At 38.9% G+C, this 18,048-nt stretch overlaps 1 protein-coding gene across 6 annotated transcripts in view; it reads left to right on the forward strand.

Annotated features, from left to right (window-relative positions):
- The window catches only part of DGAT2 (diacylglycerol O-acyltransferase 2), a 53,503-nt gene that overhangs the window by 19,935 nt on the left and 15,520 nt on the right, over window positions 1-18,048 (forward strand). For 4 of the 6 annotated variants that reach the window (XM_074304103.1, XM_074304107.1, XM_074304104.1 and 1 more), the window contains one exon: window positions 9,877-10,005. In XM_074304103.1, the coding sequence (XP_074160204.1) occupies window positions 9,877-10,005 (129 nt within the window). Of the gene's footprint in view, window positions 1-9,322; window positions 9,475-9,876; window positions 10,037-18,048 lie in introns of those variants that run through there. The other 2 variants (XM_074304106.1, XM_074304105.1) reach the window with 2 other exon arrangements.

The following is an 18,048-nucleotide window of genomic DNA, read 5'->3' on the forward strand; positions in this document are numbered from 1 at the left end:
ATCCTAAAAACAAAAGCTCACACTCTGTCTCCGCCCCTCAGCCCATTTGCCATGACCTGGCAGGCTGCATAAACGTTCTCTGCAGGCCACATCTGGCCCATGGGCCATAGTTTGAGAACCCCTGGTCTAGATAGTCTGATCAATTCTTTTAAGGATGAGGAAATTGGTTCAGAGAAATTCATTGATTTAACCAAAGCCATACACCTAGTATATATAAAGCAATGGTTTAAATATAGGTCTGTGAAAATTTGATCCTTTTGTATAAATGTCTTGTGTGAGGAAAAACTTAGAAAAACTTTAGGCCCTTGAGAAATTTTTGGTTTGTTCATAGAACATATCTTCACAAACATAATCATGAGATTTGTTGGTCTTTAAAAAAACAAATCTCTAACATATTTTTACCATGTTTAACATGTATTAGATTACATACCATCTAGGGGAAGGGATGTGGGAAAGATTGTGTGTGAGAAATTGGTGTGTGAGAAGAAGGTGTGGGAGAAATTGGAATACAAGGTTTTTAAAGGGTCAATATTGAAAAAATTACCCTTGCATGTTTTGAAAATAAAAAAACCCCAATAAAAATTTTAAAATAAAAAAAAGCTCAGCCTAAAACAGTCTTTAACTACAAATTCTCATATTTAGAATTAAGTGACTTGCTCAGGATCATATAGCTAATGGCTAAGGCTGCATTTGAAGGCAAGGTCTCCTGATTGCAAAGCCAGTACTCTAGCCATTGTAGCACCCAGCGGCCCCCTTGTATGTCTTAAAGTGGCACCTTAGGACATTTTGACTGCCCTATCTTATTTTGTTAAAAAAGAGGATCCATTTGAAAACTGATCTCAGGTTGTACTCTGAGAAAGTACTTGTCCATGCCAAAAACTTGTATGTTTGAGAAATTGAGTCCTTGTGAACCAAAAGAAGTTTTGTTCAGAATTATGGCAGTCTGTGCACATAAAACTCAGAATTACTCATTAAAATCTATAGGTATGGTTCTCACAATGTGGGATGCCTAATTCAAACAGATTTGTTCCACTTGAACCTGAGAGGGCAGAACTAAGAGCAAAGGTTATACAGAAAGATTTCTGTTCATTTTAAGGAAAAACTTTCTAACAATTAGAATTGTCCCAAAATAGGATAGAAACAGCTTCTCCTTCACTGGATGACCACCTGTCAGCAATGTTGTAGTAGGGAATTCTGCTTGGCTACAGGATGCTAAATGATCTCTGAAGTCCTTTTCAGTTTTAAAAGTCTCACTAAACTTCTGTCCTATTTTGCAAAATGGGGATCCTCAGTCCTCTCCCATTGATTGTTCCCATTGTTCTAGAGAGATCTGGTTATAACAGCCTCTTTAGACTCTAAGATAGTATAAAGGGCACTGGACTGAGAATGAGGAAACTTGGGTTTGAGGCCTGCTTTCCCTTCTCAGTAGCTATGCAACCTAGGACGTCACTTAGTTTATCTGGTCTTCCATTTACCCCTCCAAAAAGTGAGAGGTCATAACTAATTTAATGCTTGAACCCCAAAATTAGTTATTAATGATTGTTTCAACTTGGAAAGCAGGTTTCCTGGAGGGGTCCCCCCAAAATATGTCCTTGACCTAACTGATTCAGTGCCTTTATCATTTTCTTGAAGCAATGGATGGCATGCTTTTCAGATTTGCAGATGACATGAAGCAGGGATAGTAAATTTTTGATACGTTAGAACAATGAGCCAAGTCTAAATAGGTGAATTTTAATGGGGATAAATCTAACATACTGCTCTTGGGTTAAAAAAAAATCATTTTTTAAGTACAAAATGTGGAGGGTGGGTGGGTGGAATATGGCTAAATAATAGTGGGTAGGAAAATAATTCTGTGGATTTTAATGGACTAACATTATAACATGGCAGCCAAGAAATGTAATTTGATTCTAGGTTGCATTATAAGAGGAATGGTATGCTTGGCAAAAGAGATGATATCCCTACTTTACTCTTCTCCAGTCAGACCACTTCAGAAGAGCAATGTACCAGTTTGGGTACCACATTTTAATCCATAAGAAAACAACCAGGGTGTTGAGAATACTAGAGAGTAGGCCATGTTAAGGATTCCTTTTTTAAGAATTTTTAACCTGAAAATGAAAAGATTCAAGGGGAAAGTTTGAAAAGCATAATAGCCACCTTCAAATATTTGAAGGTCTCTCCTGTGGAAGAGGGATTAGAATTCTGTTCAGCTACTGGAGATAGGAAAGGCAGTGGGGTGGGGGAGGTAAGAGAGTCTTAGAGAATGGCTATAGGAGTGGGCGGGGTGGGAGGGGTAGGAGAATTTGGGAGAATGTTGATTTCAGTGAGGAATAAGGATAAAGGCAGAGCAATTCCATCTGTCTCAGAGTAGCCTGCAGTGCTTTTGGAAGGGGAGAGGGGTTTTCCTCAAGCAAAGACTGGGTGATCTCTGGAGCTTTATTAACTTTGAAATTCTGATGGAGATTCTATGAGGTGGCAGAGAGTCTGTTTCCCCTCTAGCAGTGATTCCCTTTACTGTCAGTTTGTTTTCCCCATTCTCTCATGCTGCTGCTTCTGCCCATTAGAACCCGCCTCAGAGACTTTGGACAGTCTACCTATTTCATGTTCCTCATGAACTTTGACAGTGAGACACCCCCTGAGGTTCTCAGGGTTTTGAGAAAGGGTTTTCCTTCAGCTGCCACACCCCCAGGCATTCCCTAGCTGTCTGAAGGAGATGGAAGTCCTCCCTAAGTTGGCCAAGTAGGACAACTTTTCTCCTCCCATCCGCCCACTGCAGGGATTCTGGGAACCTCCCAAAAGGCGACTAGGGCTGATGGAAAGAACCCTCATCTGGCATGCTTTCTTCTTTGTGAATGATCTCGGGTAGTCACTTAAACTTTCTGCAAAATGAACTCATGGAGCTCAATCTGACCAGGCATTTTGAGAGAGTATTAAGGCACTAGATTTTCAGTTCAGAAAACCTGGGTTCCAGTCTCACTTCACCAGCTGGCTGACTTTGGGTAAGTCATTTAACCTCCTCTGTTTGCCTCAGTGTCTAATCTGTTAAAAATAAGAGCCTTTGAGATTCCTTCCAGCTCTAGATATGTGATGCTGTTATCTCTGGGTACACTCTTACTCTTAAATCTGCCACTTGCATTATACCTAGTCCCTGGGTCTTATCTTAACTCCCCTTTTTGTCCTTCATTTTTTCTTTTATTCCTTTCAGTAGCCTGGGCTCTCCCTACTGCAAAGGCTTTGTCCAGTACAGCCAACTGACCTCTGTTCAGTCCCTTTACTCTCACACTTCCCTCTTCCCCAACATGCTTTAAACTATTTCAGTCTTCATTCCATTGGGAGAGATATCTATCCTTAGCTTACAGATCATTTAAACTGAGCCACCACCCATGATAAAACTTTTGCCAGTATAAAATTCTTAAGGCAAGCGATGTGTTTCCCATTCATGCAATGGAGTTCTAGGAGATCGATCTCTGTAAATTTTCCTTAAAGGAGGTGGTGGTGGTTGTTTAGTTGTATTTGACTCTTTGTGACCCATTTGACGTTTTGTTAGCAAAGACACTGGTGTGGCTCGCCATTTCTTTCTCCAACTGATTTTACAGATGAGGAAACTGAGGCAAACAGGGTGAAGTGACTTGCTCAGAGTCACACACCTAGTAAGTATCTGAGGTTAGATTTGAATTCAGGTCTGCCTGACTCCAGGCCCAGCATGCTATCTACTGCGCCATCTAGCTGCCCTAAAGGTAGGTTGCAATAAGATCTTATTCATATTTCTTAATCTTTTAAGGTCTCCGTTCTAGACATGCCTTCTGGAAAACTAGGTCACTGGGCAGAGCACCTGGGGACTCAGGATATTTTTCCCCAAAGAATTCATGGAGCACAATGGTATCCTTGCCTCTGGTGTCCTGCCTTTTTATCTCTCCTGTGTCCTGGTGGTATGTGGAACAGGCCTGGAGATTGTTGTCTACCAATAGAGCCTTTAACACTTGATTAACATACAGAATCCCCCTGATTGGGAGTTCGTAGACCTGGATTCTCTTCCTAGGTCTGTCCCCAAGTTTGGGACCTTGCCAAACAAGTCACAGCCTATTCTTAGGTGCTTCTTCTATAAAATGTGAATTTGGACTAGAGACTTTCTGATATAATGGGAAGAGCCCACGATTTGGAATGAGGAGGCCTGAATTTGAATCCCAGCTCTGCTGCTTATACGTGTATGACCTTTTGGTAGGTCATGCTTTGGAGTATTTATGAGCATCTTAGTTGTCATATTTTCTGTTCTACTGTGGATAATTTTGCCTTCCCCATTAGATTAGGAACACCCAGAAAAGGATTTGCCTTCACAAAGTTTGGGCTTCTTGAAGACCAGGGGACTTTTGTCTTCCCCAGATTAGGATTTTCTTCTTGTCAAGAATCCTTGTTGTCACCCCTCCCCCTCCCCCCACTTTGTTTGAGAAGTCTGAGGCTTTATTGACAAGGGAAAAAATGATAGTAAGAGAAACTTAGCTTTAGTATTAGTTAGATCTTTTGTGTTCTAAAGTCCTCCTTTGCTGTACATTATCAAGAAAGTGTGTGAACTTTTGTGCACATTTTAAAGAGTTGGAATTTCTTATCATGGCTGAAGGATGGGATGAAATTACCTTTGGTTTGGTTTAGAGTTCCTGGCTTGAATTCTGTGTCACACATACAGTTGTTTATCCTGGCTTGTTAAGCTGTTTTGATGCTGCTTTAGAGAGTTAGACTGCCTTCCCAAGAGCCTAATAACAGTTTCAGATCTTGTAAATTTAATTATCCAGCGGTACTAATTAGTATTAGTAAAGATCTCACCTTGGCCAAATAGTACTCTGTAGTTTTCCTTCCTTTTTGTCTACCTCTTCCCCCAAGTATTCATGGCTACCCCCAAAACCAAGACTGGTAGGCCAAGTTGGCCTTCAGGAATGCTGAAAGGACTCCCTTTTACTTCCCACACTACCTAAAGATACCCGTCCTGAAGCTTCCCCTAAAGCCTTAAAACTCTTTAGCTGCGAGATAAAGCCATTCTTTTCCCCATGAGAGAATAGGCTTAAGGGCACAGCCCTTCTCTCCTCTGTCCTACTGTTCAGGTAAAGGGGGTGGGTAGAATGGGGGGTGTGATTAGGCTTGTCCTCCATCCTGGTCACACTGGGTCCATAATGCTACTTCCAGTTCTGGAAAACAATGATATAAGGAGAAAACTGATCAATCTGAGCATATCCTGACAGAGCTAGAATGGTGGTTAGAAGAGAGTGTCTGCTGTAGTGATGAAAGATGTCTGAGGTAGAAGGGGGAGAGAGACCTTGTAATAGAGCAGCGGATGGGGGATGGTGTCAAGGTGGACTGATGTTATGAGCCAGAACTTGAAACAAGATACTAAATGGAATTGAGTAGACAATGGCCAAATCTAGTTTAGCATTGATTTAATCCTACAACAAATAATGGTTTCTTAGTGATGTATACTCAGTATAGAGCATATAAGGAAGAAGTTCTCAGGGCCAGAAAAGACAAGCGCACAAAAAGATCGTGGAGGCTGAGAGATTCATTCCATCTGCCACCTTTGTGGTGGCCGGAGGCTGAAGCACAAATCTTTGGATTAGGAGAGATTCAGGAAGCCAAAGGCAGAAGCAGAGAAGACAAAGGACTGGTGGCAGGAGCTCAAGCTCTTGGAACTAAGGAGAGAACTAGGCTTCTAAGAAAGCTAACTGGGCCCCCCAAGAAAGGAGACAAGACTTGGAAAGAGACAATAAAGGATTTGGGCTAAACCCTGGCTACTTGTGTGGTGATTTGAACTTAAAAGGAAGCCTGCCTCCAGAGACCCCAAGAAACCAAACCCAAAAGAGAACATTACAGATGGAGGCTTGATGTTCAGGAGATCCTCCTTGCAACTAAAGAGGCCCCCAAGTAGAAGCACCCTTGGGAGCTACGGCGGAGATGACCCCATCGTTGTAGGTCTCTTTAGCAGTAGCGAGATAACCATTGTCATTTTCAGGTAGGGATTGGACTATATTACCTCCAAGTTCCCTTCCAGTTCCTTAAATTCTGTGATTCTGAAAAATGTAGGAACTGATACATGTTGAGATTTTTGCAACTTTTAGCAGGGCTTGGTGGGAGGGAGAGGAGAGGCAGGCAAGGGCCCTAGAACTTAGCTGAAAAAAGAATTACCTCCCTATGAACTGATGTGGATTCATCACCAGGAAACTTCAGGATGTATGAGCTCGTACTGAACTACACCTCCTGCGGTCCTCTCTCATCATAGAATCTCTCAGCAACTTTCTGGGTAATTCTGGGGCTGAAATAGCCTATAAGAATTCTTCTCCTGTGATACCCCTTTCCGTAGTGACATGAAACTGGAAACCGAGTGACTGACCATCAGTTGAAGAATGGGTAGGTAAGTTATGGCATATCAACATTATAGAATATTACTATTCTATAAGAAATGACCAACAGGATGATTCCAGAGGCCTGGAGAGACTGATGCTAAAGGGAAACGAGCAGAATCAGTATCATTGTACACGATGGTAACAGCAAGATCACATGATGATCAGTTCTGATGGATGTGGCTTTTTTCAACAACAAGGTGATTCAGATTAGTTGATGGAGAGAGCCATCTAAAACCAGAAAGAGGAGAGTGGGAACTGAGTGAGGATCACAATACTTTTTTATTATTTTGCTTGTATTTTATTCTTCTTTCTTTTCCTTTTTGATCTGATTTTTTTTTTTGTGAAACACAATAATTGTATAAATATGCATGCCTGTATTGGATTTAATATATTTTTAATATTTAATAATTTTTAACATATATTGGATTACTTGCCATCTAGAGGAGGGGAGTGGGGGGGAAAGGGGGGAAATTGGAACACAAGGTTTTGCAACAGTCAATGTTGAAAAATTATCCATGCATGTTTTTTATTTGTTTTTTTATTGAAGCTTTTCATTTTCAAAACCTCCTCCCTTAGATGGCAAGTGATCTAATATATGTTAAACATAGTAAAATATATGTAAATCCAATATAGGTATATATATTTATACAGTCATCTTGCTTGCATAAGAAAAATCAGATCAAAAAGGAAAACGAAATAAGAAAGAAAATTCAAGTAAACAACAAAAGAAGTGAAAATGCTATGTTGTGACCTAGACTCAGCTCTCACAGTCCTTTCTCTGGGTATAGATGCCTTTCTTCATCACAAGATTATTGGAATTAGCCTCATTGTTTTTTGGAATCACCTCATTATTGGAAAGAGTCACGTCCATCAGAACTGATTGTCATATAGTTTTGCTGTTGCCGTGTATAATGACCTCCTGGTTCTGATCATTTCATTCAGCATCAGTTCATATAACTCTCTCCAGGTCTCTCTGAAATCAACCTGCTGATCATTTCTTATAGAATAGTAATATATTCATATGCCATAACTCATTCGGCCATTCTCCAACTGATGGGCATCCCTTCAGTTTCCACTACAAAAAGGGCTGCCACCAATATTTTTGCACATGTGGGTCCTTTTCCCTTCTTTAAGATCTCTTTGGAATATAAGCCCAGTAGAAACACTCATGCATATGTTTTGAAAATAAAAAAGAATTTAAAAAAAGAATTCTTCAGGCCTTGGTGTTCTCCAAATAGTTTGTAGTTCTCTGCCTGCATGTCTGGGCAAAGAATCTTTCAGAGAGCTGTGCAGGACTAAGCTACATATTAACATGGGGGCAGAAGAAAGGCATTATGGTATAATGAAAAGAATATTGAATTTGTGATGAGAGGATCAATGTTTAAATCTCTGAGTTGTTGTTGAGTATGTGATCCTTGGTTTTCCTTCATTGTGGAATGAAGAGGCTGAGCTAGATCACCTAAATTCCCTTCCAACTTTAGCATTATAAATTTCTGGGTCCTTTTAGCCCATGAATCCTCTAAATTTATAGAAAGCATACTGACCAGCAGAACCACAATGCTTAATAATCATGAAACCACTTTAAACAAATAAGGTGGATGGGGACTGTTAATGTTAACAAGATAAAAATGAGTATTTTTAAATGAGAAATCTGTAAAAAGATCCTCCATATGGAATGACTAATGTCATTCAGATTTTTCAGTTCTATCTGCACAATCTCACTTGCACCCATCCTCTTTCCACTCCCATGTCACACACCCTAGTTCAAGTCATCATTTTGTTCCTGGAGTTGGGCAACAACCTTCAAACTAATGTCTACACCCAGTCTCTCCCTCTTCCAGTACACTGTAGATAGATACCTGACTTATCTTAGGTGTACACAATTCTGACCGTGTCAGTTCTTTGCCCAAAAATCTGGAGGTTCCTTGGGGTCACCATTGTGAACAGAACAAAGTACAGGCTCCTTAGACTCGCACTTGGGACCCTTGACAGGCCAGTCCCAGCATATGGCCTTGGGTCCTGCTGCTGCCCCTTGTAGACATCTCCTGTCTTCCTCACTTTTTTGTTCAGCTTAATCTGTGCTGAAGGGTACAGTAGAGAAAGCACAAGGGACTGGAGGCAAAAAACCCAGTTTCTAGTCCCAGCCCTGACATGTACTATTGCCTGTATGACTTCAGACAAATCTCATTCCCTCTCTCAACCTCCATTTCATTATATCTAAAATGGGGGTAAATTTTATTTGTGTTGTCCATTTCACATAGTGATTATAAAATACCCATCCATTTCTAGGAAGTCTTGGATGCCCTACTCTCCCTGTCAGCTGAAATCATCTCCCTTCTTTAGAGGGGAATAAAAAAATAAAATAAAATAAAAAAAGCACTGCCTTTGGAATTGGAAGATAAGTTCAAATCCTGCTTCTATGGCTTTCCTTTCTGAAAGATTTTGGCAAAGCACTTTCTCTCTGGGGCCTTGGTTTCCTCCTGTAAAATGAGGGGGTTGGACTCGATGGCCTCAGAGTCCTCTCAGGCCTTTGATCTATGCTCCTACTGCCAAATGCTATTTGTTTCTTGAAGCTTTCCAGCCTTTGTCTTTCCTATCTCCTTCAAAACTACTGAAGTCTCTGTCCCAGCCCCCCTCAGTGCCTTGTTCCTTTATTACATCTGCCTTTTTTTGTTAATAACTCAATTATACTTTAAAGATTTAAACTGCTGTTCTATCTCATTTGAGTCATATGAGAACCCTACTCAGAGGTTAAATGAGTTTGCTCCAATTCTCTGAATCCTGTCTCTAGGTAGCATTTGAATTCATGTCTCTCTGATTCTGAGTCCAGCACTTTCCCCCCTTTCACTCCTGCCAGATGACCTTTATGAGGTCAGAGACTATGTCTTGTTCATCTTTGTCCCTCCCCTTTTTCCTCTCCCAATATTGAGTACAGGGCTGTGTGCCCTCAGAAATGTGTAAATGAGTCATCTGTAATGTCAGAAAATCCTGCTGTTCTCTACATTGGCCAGACCACATCTAGAATATTATATTCAGTTCTGGAAAAGACATTTTATATAAAACATCAGCAAGCTGGATAGTGAACAAGATGGTGAGATGACAGTAAGCTTTGCTGTACAAGAATCAGTTGAAGGATCTGCAGGAGAGGATGGGACATGATAGCTGATTTCAGTACTTGATGTTTGTCATAGGAAAGAGGGGTTAGATTGTTTTTGCATGGCCATTGAGCTTAGAGTGTTGAGAGGAAGCTTCAAAAGAGGCAGATTTGGGTCCATTGTTAAGAAAAATGTCTAATACTATCCAGGTGTGGAATGAGGACTGCCTTGGAAGAAAGTGACTTCTCCATCAGTGGAGATTTTCAGAAACTGACTAATCACTCATCAGAAGATCCTTATTCAGATGGATTAGATAATATCTGAGTTTTATTTTCTAGCTCTGAGTTTCTGTGATTGAACATTTGGGGAGTCTGATTCTCTTTTTCTTTCCATTCTAGGCACTGGCTCTAGCATCCTCTCTGCACTACAGGACCTATTCTCCATCCCCTGGCTAAATAAATCTAAGGTTGAGAAACAGCTTCAGGTCATCTCTGTGCTACAATGGGTCCTTTCCTTCCTTGTCTTGGGTAAGATGGTTTTTGGTGCTTTGGGGGCATGGTATAGAACCTGGGCTGGAATGAAAAAAGTGGTTAGAGATGTGCCCTGACAATCAGATAAAAAAGGTAAGTGAAACAATAATATTGAACACTCCCATTTCTATAGCACTTAAAAAGCAAACAAAATGATTTCCTCATAATAATCCTGTGAAGTTAGGGAAAGGAAAAAAGTAGCATTCTCCTCACTTTACAAATGACAAGTGAGTTTTGGAGGAGGAAGGTCACTTGCTCAAGATCACATAGCTAAGCAAATGTTGGAAGTGAAGGGAGGCTGGGGAACAATGGGGAATGTGGACAAAGAGAAAGCAGCCTGGATAATGTGAATATTTTTGTACTTCAGGACTCTTATTTCATGCAGTGATTCAGAGCCAACTTTGCCCATGCCATCTTGAGTGCCATGGGCAAAAACTTCACCATTCACTTTTGGCCAATCTGTTGCCGAGCTTTTCCTAGGCTGGGTCTGTGCTTAAGGACCCACTAGCTCATAGGATCTACCAGAGTTCACATTCGTCTAGAATCGAACCTAGTGACTTCAAGTCATTCAAGGAGAATTTGAGTGAGGGTGATTTATTGGCATTAATAATTCACCTGTTGGGGCCACTAGGTGGCGCAGTGGATAGAGCACCAGCCCTGAATTCAGGAGGACCCGAGTTCAAATCTGGTCTCAGACACTTAATACTTCCTAGCTGTGTGTCACCTAACCCCAGCCTCAGAAAAAAGGAAAAAAAAATAATTCACCTGTTATCTGTTATCTCAATTGAGTCTTGCTGTTAACAGACCTAGGAGGGAAGCATGGTTTATGGAGTGAGTTAGTGTACCCAGGAAAGGCTAGGGCTCAGTCTAGGACTAGGGCTGGGTTTGGAGGCCAGAGCCAAACCTTTCACCCATAACTTTATTTGCTAAGTACTAAATAGGCCAGACCTTATTAGTTCTGATCTGGAAACTGAAATATGCCCAGATGGTCTCCTCTTTCCCTTTCTCTGACCCTGTTTCAATGCACTTTCCCTTCAGGAGCCTGGAAACTAGGTTGGAGATCTTGGCAGGCCAAGCATAGTCTCAGATTATCAGAGCTTTTCTGCTGGGCTGGATTTATAGTCTGCAAGTTAATGATTGATCCTGACCAAACCCAGAGCCGGCAAACCTGCTGGGGCTCCTTCCTTGTCACTCCTCCAGGCCAGAGGCTTGGTTACGGCACACTGAGGGGGTGGGAAGATGAGTGTGTTTGGGAAGCTTGCAAGGCAAGGGACCTCATCAAGCTTGAGGCCCCACACACCAGTGACAATTAATCCTCTTGCCAGTCATCACTCCCCCTGTTGGCCCTCTAACCAAACCAGCTGGCCCAGAGGGGCAGTGCCTAGTTTTGTAACCAGAGGTTTGTGTTGAAACCACTTTTAGGTTTAACCCTGAATTTGTTTTTCAGGGCCCTGCTTCAACCCAACTAATTGCTAAGGCCCATGAGAGACAGTGCGATATAGTAGGAAAATGGCTGGCATTGTAGAATAGGTGGCCAGGCTTGTAGTTCTGTATGGATCCTGGGCAAGTTATTCTTCAGCCTTCAATTTCAATGCTATCTCAGGCAGTCATTAATAAGCATTTATTATAGATATTTACTATGTGCCAGGAACTGTGTCTTAACAACCACAGATACAAAGAGAAGCAAAAACAGCCCCATACTGAAGGAGCTCACCATCTATTACAGGAGAAAACATGTCAGCCACCATGCATGTACAAGAGACATACATGGCAGATGGAATATAGTCTGAGAGTCAGGAGTTGGACAAAAAGTCGGGAAACTTAAGAGGCATGAAGAGGGAGAGCAATTCAGGAGTAGATGTAAAGGCCCAACAGGTGGAGTTGGGTGAAACCCTCTTTGACTTCTCTAACTCTAACTTTCCTTCTCTAATTGTGTATTTATATCTGTTTCCCTACACCCCCAAACACCAACTACTTGAAGGAAGCAACTATTTTCCATTTTTTTCTTTGTGTTCCCGGTGCCTAACACACAGTAAATGTCTGATCAATGTTCATTTAATTCAAAGGGCTGAAGATACAGAGACAGTAGAATCTAGGTTCAGATTTAGCTTTGGTATATGATATGTGACCCTTTTTCTTCATCCATAAGATAAGGATAATAATCCTAGTCCTGCACACCTCTTAAAGTTTTTCTGAGGAAATAGACTTAAAATACTACAGAATTGTGAACTGTTAAATTCAGAACAATGAAAAGGACCTTAGAACTCCTTCAGTAATAAAAACCATTTCCCAAATCAGGCCATTCCATTCTGTGGAAGCTGTATTTATCTTTATGTTGAACAAGCCTCAACTGTAAAATATTAAGTTCATTAAGATAGGATTCAGAATTAAACTGGAATCATAGAGTATCTAGTCCAGTCCTTTTTATTTTACAGATTCTTTTATTTAGTACCATGTTTGGTTCATGCAGCTATCAGAATAATCTTCTTTGAGACAATGTTGTCTAATAAATGGAGTCTTAGATTTAGAATTAGAAAACCTGAGTTCAAATCCTTACTCTAAAACTAACTACCAAATCAAATCAAAACCTTTCTGAGTCTCAATTTTCTTATTTGTAAAGTAGGGATAATAGTATTTTCCTTACAGGAAGATTGAGAAAATATGTACAAATTTACAAACCATGTTAGTTGTTTCTAATTCACATTTCTAACCTTGCCATTCCTCTTACCCTAGAGCCTCCAATAGCTTCTTGTTTCCTCTAGAGTAAAATAAAATGTATTTGTTTTATTTATTTAATAGTTTTCCTCAGTTACATTCAAAACAATTTTTTTTACATTTGTTTAAAAAATTTTTTAATTCTGAGTTCTCTCCCTTATCCCCATCCACGATTAATAAGCTACATGTGAAATTATGCAAAACATTTCCATAAAACATTTCCAAGTTGTAACATTTTTACAGATAAAGGTTCTGATAAAGGCCTCATCTCGAAAATATAAAGAGAATTGACTCTTAATTTATAAGAAATCAAGCCATTCTGCAATTGATAAATGGTCAAAGGATATGAACAAACAATTCTCAGATGAAGAAAATGAAATTATTTCTATTCATATGAAAAGGTGTTACAAATCATTATTGATCAGAGAAATGCAAATTAAGACAACTCTGAGATACCACTACACACCTGTCAGATTGGCTAAGATCACAGGAAAAGATAATGACGAATGTTGGAGGGGATGTGGAGAAACTAGAAACCATTCTGGAGAGCAATTTGGATCTATATTCAAAAAGTTATCAAACTGTGCATACGCTTTGACCCAGTAATGTTACTATTACTACTGGGCTTATATCCAAAAAAAATATTAAAGAAGGTATAGGGAGCAGCCCTTTTCATAGTGGCTAGAAACTGGAAACTGAATGGATGCCCATCAACTGGAGAATGGTTGGGTAAATTGTGGTATATGAATGTTATGGAATATTATTGTTCTGTAAGAAATGACCAGCAGGATGAATACAGAAAGGTCTGGAGAGACTTACATGAACTGAGGCTGAGTGAAACGAGCAGAACCAGGAGATCATTATACACTCCAACAACAATACTGCATGAGTTGTTGATCAATTCTAATGGATGTGGCTCTCTTCAACAATGAGAGGATCCAAATCAGTTCCAATTGATCTGTAATGAACAGAATCATCTATACCCAGAGAAAGAACACTGGGAAATTAGTATGGACCACAACATAACATTTCCACTCTTTCTGTTGTTGTTTGCTTGCATTTTTATTTTTTCTTCTCAGGTTATTTTTACCTTTTTTCTATATCCGATCTTTCTTTTGCCGCAAGTTAACTGTATAAATATGTATACCTATATTGTATTTAACATGTATAGGACTACCTGCCATCATGGAGAGGGAGTTGGGGGGAAGGAGGGGAAAAGTTTGAAACAGAAGTTTTTGCAAGGGTCAATGTTGAAAAATTACCCATGCATATGCTTTGTATATAAAAAGCTATAATTAAAAAAATAAATAAGTAAATGACATTTCCAAGTTGTGAACAAAAACATAATCTCCCACCCTAATGAAAATAAAAATACTCAAGAAAAACTAAGTTAAAAAAGAGAGAATGCTTCAATCTATATTCAGACACAATCAGTTCCTTTTCTGGGTATGAATAGGATTTTTCATCATAACTCATTTAGAGTAGTTGTGAATGATTATACTACTGAAAATAGCAAAGTCACTTACAGCTGGTCATCCCAGAACATTGCTATTACTTTGTACACAGTACATTTCACTATGTCTTGAGTTCATGAAGGACTTACCAGGTTTTGGTTTTGGTTTTTGAGAGCAGAAATCTTGTTCATCCTTTCCCATAGAGCAACATTCCATCACAAACAAATACTAATTTATGGAACCATTCCTCAATTGATGGACAATCACTTAATTACCTTTTTTTTTTTTTTTTTTTTTGGCCTTTAGAAGAGAGCTCCTATGAATAAAATAATAGTCTTGGCCAGTGTTCACTACATCTTAGAGCTACTCTGAGATCAAATGAGTAGGTGTGCCCTTTGTATGGAAATGCTTTGCCACTTTCAAGGGCTATGTATAGGAACTAGTAGTCCTATTATCTCTCCCCAATAGTTACATTTCTGTAAAACAAGTCAGGCCTTTAAAAATGGTGATGTACATGGTAGCGAGTATGACATTCCCCTTGTACAGCGGGAGACTACACTGCACAGTTAGTAATGTTCCTGGCTGAGAAGTTTAGCCCAGACCTCCCCTTTCTCCACAGCCAGGCTTTCTTCCATTACTCTGTGGTGGTCTTTCTGAGTCATTTCTTTGTGGGTATTCTCCTACACACATTTAATGTTTCATACTCCTGGCCTGGAAGTTCCATAAGGACCAGGAATTTGTCTTATCTAAAAGTTACATTTCTCCCACTGCAGCCCTATTCTGTGCATATAGTAGATGCTTAATATTTGTGAAGCCATATCCTAGTTGCATGTTTTAGTCCAAGTTTCAGTAATTCCTGTGAGGTCAAATTTACCTTTCTTGTACTATAACCTATTTATTGCTCATCACCCATTTCTGTTTGTTGTCTTTTATCCCTGTGAATTTGCACAGGCCATTTTCCACACCTGGAATGCATTCCCACCATATCTTCAAATGTCTGTTGAAATCTCTTCAAGGCCAAACTCCTAGATACCGCCTTTTAAAGTTGGTCCTCATTTACCATCTAGTCACCCCTAAAGTAATTCTTGGGATAATACACCTGATGGATATCTATCTTCTTATGAAACAACACCTTTGGTGGCAGCCCTTTGAACTTCTGGACTGGTCCAACTGTAAAGAAGTATTTTGGTTTTTCCTCTATCTGCCCTCACTTTGCCTCTAGGCAACTTCCACTTTGTATTCCCTTAGGTCTCAGCAGAAGCACTCTAATCCCTTTTATCCCTTCTCAGGTACAAGAACACAGCTAATATGTATCTTGAATTTTCTTTTCAGGCTAATCCTCCCCATTTCCTTCATATGATCCTAGATTCAATAACTTTCACTGTCCTTGGTTTGCCTTTCTATGCACTCTCCAACTAAAGAATGTCCTTAATCTTTGATGTCCTAAATGGAATACAATTGTCCAGATAGTGATTGACCAAGGCAGAGTATCATAAAGTTGTTATTGCCTCTTTTAAAAAAAATTATTTTTCATTTTAAACTTAAGTACAAAACAAGAAAAGAAAAAAAAAAAAAACCTTGCCATTTTCACAGCAGAACATAAGAGAATTCAATGGCATGCAATAAAATTTCCATTTCAAGAAAACCTATGTAATAAATACTGCACATTTTTTCCAAAGCTATCCAGCTTTTTGGTGCTTCCTTTTAGGTTTTCTTTTGTTCTTTGCTGTGTATTTTATTTTATTCCTCCCAAGATTATTTTATATATATATGTATGTGTGTGTATATATGTGTATATATATATATACACACATACATATATATATATATATATATACATATATACACACATACATATATATATATATATATATATATATATATATACATATACATACACACACATATATGACCAACCATACTGTCAACATTTGTCAGTTTTTTCTCTAGAAGCATGTGTAGGATTTTCTTATGTTCAAGTCTCTCCATATTTTTCTATTTAAATAAACCAACTCATCATTTCTCATATCACAGTGGGATTTCATCAGAATCACATACACAACCTTGTTTAACTATTTCCCAAATTGAAGGGAAACTACCATTTTAGCCAATCTGATAGGTGCAAGATGATTATCTCATAGTTGTTTTAATTTACATTTGTCTAATCAATAATTATTTAGAGCATTTTTATATGATTATATATAGTTTCAATTTCTTCAATAAAAAGTTGACTTCATATCCCTTGACCATTTCTCAATTGGGGAATGACTTGAATTCTTATAAAAATGATACACCTCCTCTTTGTTTCCAAGTCATAGGGCTGACTAATTCAACTTAGTTAACTAATACATGGCACAGTAGATAGAATGCTGGGCCTGGAGCAAGGAAGGATCTGAGTTCAATTCTAGCTTAAGATACTCACTAGCTGTATGACCCTGAACAGTAAGTCACTTAAGTATGCTTGCCTCAGTTTTCTTAGTTGTAAAATAGGGATAATAGCACCAAACTCACAGGGTTGTGGGTGAGGATCAAATGAGATATTTGTAAGGCATAAAACCTGGAACATAGTAGACATTTAATAATTGCTGACATTGAATCATTAATGACAATTTTCAATTTAGTTATTTAACCAGTACTAAATCTAGCTAATTTTGTATTACTTATTAATCTGTATTCCTTCATGTTTTCTACAAGAATAGCCTGTGATGGTTTATATGAGATGTTTTGCAAAAATGTGATCGTAACTATGTAATATTCTTTTGATGTGTACCAGTTTAGTCCTTCAATTTAAATCTCCGATTAAACCATGCTGGGGTATATGTGATTGCTGCATCCTTTGTTAGATGATCATTAGCCATCTCTTTAATGATCCATTGCAAATTTTTTCTAAGAAAACAGTCAAATTCACTAACCTATAAATTATGGACTTTTTTCTGCCTCCCTTTTTGATGAGCGGGATATTTGTCTTTCTTCATTATGAAGTAACTCTGGTCTTTTACATATTACTTCTAGTAGCAGACAGCAGATCAGATGTGCTGGTCTTATTTAAACACTGGGGATGCAAATATACATATGTATGTACGTAAATATGTATGTAAAGATTTTATACATACATAAGCAACAAGAAACATAGTTTATTCTCAAGAAGCTTAGAAGGAAGACAACACATAAAAAAAACCTGACAAATGATGGGGAGATAGTCAGAGATTAGGAGAAGATACCCTTAAGGCAGTATAGTTTTGAAGTTTGGAAAGTCAGATACTCATTTGGAAGAGGAATAAAGTTCTGACGAGATAAGCCTGTCCCCAAAATGGCACCATGATGCAGGGAACTTACCAATGGGAGGAACCTACAATGGTAGTTAAGACATTCAAAAGATGAGGAAGCCTTGAGGAAGGTTCTAGGGTGGGATTGCCACTAAAACTTGGTGTTAAAAATATACAGCCAGGAAGAAAATCAAATCTGCCAGGTCTATTTTACCAGAGGATGTAATTCATCTTGGATTCACAATGGCATTTAAAAATTATGAATCTCTTTCCTTACCTTGAATATCAAGTTCCTGTTAACTACCTTTCTACTATTTCTAGTGCCAAGTCACTTTTGGAAAATAATAGAGGGAAAAAAATCTGGTAATAGCTCTGCCTTCTGGAATTTACTGGTTATCATCCTGTCCATGTCAAGTAAAGGTCTCATCCTTTTTGTGATCCTCTATTTTCCTACCAATATTTAAAAAATTTTAAAAAGTTTTGACCTTTATTTTCTCCACTAGTTTCAACTACTCTAAGCTTTAGCATTGCTGATGCTAGTCATGTTTCATTTTCTGTACATGTCTTTTAAACATCTGAGGGTGGTGAGTTCCATATCAGTTTCT

The sequence above is a fragment of the Sminthopsis crassicaudata genome, chromosome 3 (genome assembly GCF_048593235.1).
Source record: "Sminthopsis crassicaudata isolate SCR6 chromosome 3, ASM4859323v1, whole genome shotgun sequence".
Taxonomy (NCBI): Eukaryota; Metazoa; Chordata; class Mammalia; order Dasyuromorphia; family Dasyuridae; genus Sminthopsis; species Sminthopsis crassicaudata.